Source organism: Mus caroli, chromosome 5 (genome assembly GCF_900094665.2).
Source record: "Mus caroli chromosome 5, CAROLI_EIJ_v1.1, whole genome shotgun sequence".
Taxonomy (NCBI): Eukaryota; Metazoa; Chordata; class Mammalia; order Rodentia; family Muridae; genus Mus; species Mus caroli.
The window spans coordinates 58,128,392-58,134,391 of record NC_034574.1 but is presented as its reverse complement, the minus strand read 5'-3'; the positions used below and the strand labels follow the sequence as shown (position 1 = coordinate 58,134,391).

General features: G+C 42.4%; 1 protein-coding gene across 1 annotated transcript in view; it reads right to left on the bottom strand.

The window, feature by feature from the left end:
* Positions 1-205: 205 nt before the first annotated feature.
* Klf3 (Kruppel like factor 3) overlaps positions 206-6,000 on the bottom strand; it is a 29,654-nt gene continuing 23,859 nt past the window's right edge. The window contains exons 5-6 of the mRNA XM_021162552.2: positions 5,819-5,979; positions 206-4,169 (exon numbers count right to left, since the gene is read on the bottom strand). Coding sequence (XP_021018211.1) covers positions 3,988-4,169; positions 5,819-5,979 — 343 coding nt within the window. The 3' untranslated portion in view covers positions 206-3,987. The remainder of the gene's footprint in view (positions 4,170-5,818; positions 5,980-6,000) is intronic.

Here is a 6,000-nt window from a genome sequence, read left to right as displayed (position 1 = left end):
AAATGCACTGGATGTATTTGCAGATGAATGTCTGCAGTTCTATGGCTTAAACTCAGCCTTCCTCTTCCTGGACATTACTGGCTAGATGGGCTTCCTTTTCTAACCATTAAAAATTATTGCTCATCGGTGACTTACTTTGAAACTTTACACCTCTCACGTCTTTGTTCCTGGTAAATACTACCTATAGTAATCACATGATTATGTGTAATATTCAGATGGTTTTATTAACAAGTATATAATACATATATTGCATACTGAATATAGTATATGAGGACTGTACAGTACAAATTTATGTTCACAGTTTGACATGACAAAATGCCATTACTGAATTCCCATTGGACTACAGGGTAGAAACAGAAGGTACATTAAACATTCACATCTTTAGTAAGAAAGATTACCAAAATGTTTCAGTATCTGCAAGTCTACTAATGCATGCTAAAAACCTTTACCCATTCAGTCTTATTAGCTTATAAAATATATTACACTTTATTAAAAATTTCTGCATAGTTTATACAAGTATTAAAGAACTGTAAATGCAATAAGCCTGCTATGCTTGCAGGTAGGTTTTAAGAGATGCCAAGCAGAAAGATTATTCTGACCCTCTAACACTAGGTACATAACAGGAAAAAAAAAGTGCTAGTATTTGTAAAACACATTGTAGCCCTCTTTTAATGCATGTAAAATGGCTTTGTAAATGTATTACTTAAGTGAATTTGCAATCATGTAGAAACTGTTAACCTTGACCAAGAAGAGAATAAAGAGAACTCAAATGACTTCATGTACGTTAGCAACTCCTTCAAGACAATTCTAATTTCAAACCAAATTATAAAACCTTTGATCGCTGAGATTGTCTTTTTTAACAATCTAAGGAATGGTGAGCAGATTACAATATCAGCAATAGTCTCTCAAATTCCACATTAGTGCAATACTGATAGTGCAGGTGGGTGTTTAATAAAACATACATATACATATATCACTCCCCTGTAATTCTGTTCCAAGGCTCTTGCAACGTCTGCATATTTAGTATCTTCTTAGTTGAACAAAGCTATGCTACACACAGTCTCCAAACCAAGTGACTTTCGAGTGCAAAATGCCCATTTAATGATGTACCCTCCCCACTGTGAAACTCAAAAACACAAGATGCTAGTTATTTTTGGAACTTCCCCCAGATGAGACTTGAGCAGTAATTGAATGAACTCTAATGATTTACACAGTGCTGACTTCATGTTTACAGCCTGTCCTCATCAATTTACTGCAACTGAACCATCACTGACAAGAACATAGCATGTCATCCAAAATCAAACATCCAGGGCATCTTATCTTGTATCATGCACAAAAACAGCTAAAAAAAAAAAACCAAAACAAAACAAAAACCCAAACAAACAAAAGACAAAAAACCCAACCAAACAACCAAACAAAAGAATACTAAGAGACTAAATTTCTCAACTATCATAGTAAAATACAAATACATACATACATACATACATATATATATAAAGGAAATTTGGTAAGGGCCAATTAACTAAAAGTATATCAGACTAGCATGGGAATAGAGAATGGTTTCTCTGGGTTACTTTTCTTTCAGAGTTAAAAATGGATCTTTCTGTTAACATGATCTAAGCAAGCTAAAGAGTATATAATAAAGACTTTTGAACAAAATTTAAATACGCCATGGTGCTATTAACTATTCTTGGTTTGAAGCAAAGCTAAGGGTCCTTCCTTGTACCCTTCCCCGCTGCTCACTGGGTCAGATCATACAAATTGGAACAAACACTAAACAAACGGGACTCTTCAGTGCCCTGCAGAAGAACCACTTCAAGACACGATGGTGGTGGCATGAACGCTACGGAACACTGACAAGGGAGACCCTGCTTTCCCAAGAGACACTCACTCCTCAATTCATTCATGTCATAGTTGCAAACAAAAAGAAAGGCAAGAGCCTAATTAGCATGCTTTAATAGCCTGAACAGACTTTTTTTTTCAGTGCTAAAAAGGGAAAGAAAAGGAACCCAAGAGCCAAGATAACATTTCTTTGCAGTTTTTACCCACATTCCCCCCTCAGTTGGTTCACAGGGCTGAGCCGGGCCTCCCGAGTGTAGTCCCCACAACTATGAACATAGTGCCATCAAATCAAGCTCCCTGCAAGTGCAGGGCTCCAAAACCTATCACTCCCCAACATTCAAGAACAATCCGGTAGGGTGTTCCTCCCAGTTCAGGTAGTGTTGAATCCTGAGTTGTGGCTGGGATAACTGTTCAGGATCCCCGCCCCCCGCCCCTTCTCCTCCATCCTTTGTGAGGGGATGAAGGGACTACTGGTCAGAGGCAGCCATATCTGACCATTGTGCCCATTTTATTTCTCAGATTTGGAACCAGTGACATTTCTGCAATCTGTGAACTGTTTTCGTTGGCATTTAGACTGTGGTGTTCAAAAGCCTGCTTTTGAAAAACAAAACAAAACAAAACAAAACAAAAAACTTCCCCCCAAATAATGGTGCTATTTATCTGCAACATCAACACGAGTCATTGCTTTTAGTTTGTCCTAACAGGGTACCTGGTAACCGACAGGAAATTGCTAGCTCTGGCAGAAACTTGTGGGAATCTTCAAGCTACATATATAAATCCCTGAATTGTGGTTTTCTCTATTTTTCAAAAAAAAAAAAAAAAGTCACCAAAATAAAGATCTATGTGCTTCACACTAGATATATTTACAAATAGTGTCACTCAGGTCTTAATTGAGTGACTCTGCTCAAGCTTAGTGGATGCTCTTTTATACTATGTGTCATAGACACAAATGATTGCTGGTTTGGCACCATACAGCTCACACAGAAAAGCTCCATATGAAAGCTATGTGACTCATTGGATATGGGAATATTAGTACCACTCAATGTTTTCCTGTTTGCAAAAACACTCTTAGTAGGTTGGGGGCTGGGGGAGAAGAGACCATTTTATACTGCCTCAAAAGTTTTTGTTTTTTTTACACGACTGAACAAATATTTCTGTGGATTCCTTACTCTCAAAGCTTCATGATCGACAATGAAGGATCCTGCAGGAATGGAGGCGGTGGTGGCACGGATAACCCTCTCGGTATCCAGCTTTGCAGCAAAGGTGTGCTCGGCCAAGTTGTGCCTGGGGATGGACATTTAACAAATGCACTGCACAGCTAATGTGAATTTCCCAGATGTTGATGGTCCAGCCGGTCCTAGCCAGGAATCGCTGACTCCCTCCTCCATTTCCAGTATCTTCTCCTTCTTCCTCACACTATGGGAGCACATGGCTCACCTAAGGCAACAGCTCCTGCTCAGCTCCCAGGGATGCCAAAGTCCTCCACATGAGCTTCAGGTGCCACAGAGGACAAAGGAGCTGATTTAGCTGAGCAAGTGAGCCAGGTCAACAGGCGAATCGTGGGGAGGGCGAAGGCGAGAAGGTGGATCCAGCTTGACATCTCGTGGGTCTCGCTAGCTGGTAACAGGGACCGAATTCTTTCTGTAGTCGAACACAAAATGTGGCAGAAGGTCGAAGGTCTCTGGCAAGGACTGATAGGCTGGATACTGCATTTCTAATACATTTACTTTGACATTCTTTTGAGGAATACATGGAGAAACCGACACATTGGTCGTTAGTTTACATGTTCCCTTGTTCTCGTTACATTAAATGTATCTGTAAGGAGGGTTTGCTTAGCATCCCCGGAAAAAAAAATGTTCACATTCTTTAGGTCTGACCCGTGGTAAGGAGGGGGAGGGTTAGAGTATCAACTACTGACCATATGGAAGTCTTGAATGATATAAATTCAGAGATCCAGACCAGCTGAATCGAATCGAAATTAAAATGTACATATAAAAATGAGTTAGATAACGGGCAGAAGGAGAAGAGAGAGAGAGAGATAGGAGAGAGAAGAGAGAGATAGGAGAGAGAGAGAGAGAGAGAGAGAGAGAGAGAGAGAGAGAGGCCAGGAAGAGTGGGAAATCACACTGAGCTGGACACAGGTTTTCAGACTAGCATGTGGCGTTTCCTGTGTAGGGCAAGGTGGTCGGAGCGAGAGAAGCTTCGGTCACAGTCTGGACACTGGAAAGGTTTGATTCCAGTGTGTTTTCGGAAATGTCTTGTCAGTTCATCAGACCGAGCGAACTTCCACGTGCAGCCTTCCCAGGTGCATTTGTACGGCTTTTCTCCTGCAAAAAGGGGAGGCAGAGTTTAATCGTTGTCTTTGTTGGGAATAAAAAGAGAAGCTACGATACTTGGACTAATGCCCTCGGAAAATACAGACTTTGGGATAACATCATACACAACTCTCAATGAACACGGCGCTGCATGAAACAAACATACTGTCCATGGAAAATCAACAAAGAACTATTAAAGCAGCAAGAGCCATTCTGAGGGACAAGCATGGAGCTCGTGGATTCTGCATGTGTAGGTGTGTAAGCCTTAAGCCTGCCTGTGCACTGAAAGCTTGTGGGCCTCTCTTACGCTTTGCCATCAGTTACAGAACTCAATAACCCACTTTCTTATTTCATCCCTGTCAGTGATGCCATGGCGGACAGTGCTTCAAGGCTCTATGTTCTAAAAACAGAAGTTCCCTCTGCCTCTCGGAAACCAGGCCTCCACACACCCCTTCCTGTAGGCTAACCATCATTCACATGTGAGGAACAGGAGGCCCGTGCGGGATCGTGCTAGTGAGAGCCAGGGTGAAGAAGACCCTCATGGCTAAACAGTGCTTAGTGGGGAATCTTACTGCATTAAAGTCAGTAATACAAGCTGGCCATCCCTAATGCGAAATTTAGAACATTCTAAAGTAGCCATTCTCAACCTATGGGATATAACTCCCCAGGGGTTGTCGAGTGAGCCTTTCACGGGGGTCACCTAAGAGCATCAGGAAACAGATATTTATATTACAATTCCTAACAGTAGCAAAATTACAGTTATGAAGTAGCAACAAAAATAATTTTATGGCTGAAGGTCAGCCCCACATGAGGAACTGTATTAAAGGGTTGCAGCGCTGGGAAGGTTGAGAACCGCAGCTCTAAAATCGGAAACTTCCCGAGTCTCTCAGAGCAGCAGCCGTTCTCCTGTGCCATGGTGTCAAGGCTCAGAGTTAGAAAACTGTTCTATAACTAAAGTTACCTTCCGGCTGTGTGCAGAGAGCATCCGTGAAACAATACTGTTTGTGCTTGGACTCATCTTACCCTCCAGATGCCTTGTTATGCTACTGATTTACATTATCCCAATCTCCACGTGAATCTGAAACAGTTCTAGCCCCCAGTATTTCAGGAGAGGACACCTGGCCTATCACAGGTAGCAAGTTAGTCCCTGTTTAGTGAGTGACTATGGTCTCTATATCCTTGGCAGGAGTACTGGGATTTCTATGTTGTATCTTGCTCCTCAGCCCATACACACCTATATCTGACTCCAAAGACTCAATACCATTTTAATTTTAAGCTGGATGACATGAATGAAGCTCTATCTCTCAGGTCCCATCCATGCCTAGTAGATGATTTCAAGGATTTCTCTATGTAGCCCTGACTGTCCTGGAACTCACTCTGTAGACCAGGCTGGCCTCGAACTCAGAAATCCTCCTGCCTCTACCTCCCAAGTGCTGGGATTAAAGGTGTGCGCCACCAGTGCCTGGCTGGGAGCCCCTCTCATACAGCTTCCTCTGCCTCTTCCTCCTTCCCTGGATCACCAAACACTACTGCTCTTCTGTACTAAATCCCAGATTCCTCTCTGTGAATATTCCCCAATAAGAACGACCCACCCAACTCAGATGCGCCAGTTTTGCCACTCACACCTATCGTTCCCACTTGGGCGCTGATGCGTGCCCTACCTGTATGAGTTCTTCTGTGTGCTTTCAAGTGTGAGCTCTTAGTGTAGACCTTATTGCACCCATCATAGTCGCATCTGTGTATCCTGCGCTTCCTTTGGGTATCCGGAGATTCCACAGGTAGAGGTCTCTTCCCAGGCTGCACGATGACGGAAGGATGGTTCCTATTAAAGTCAAGATTAAGT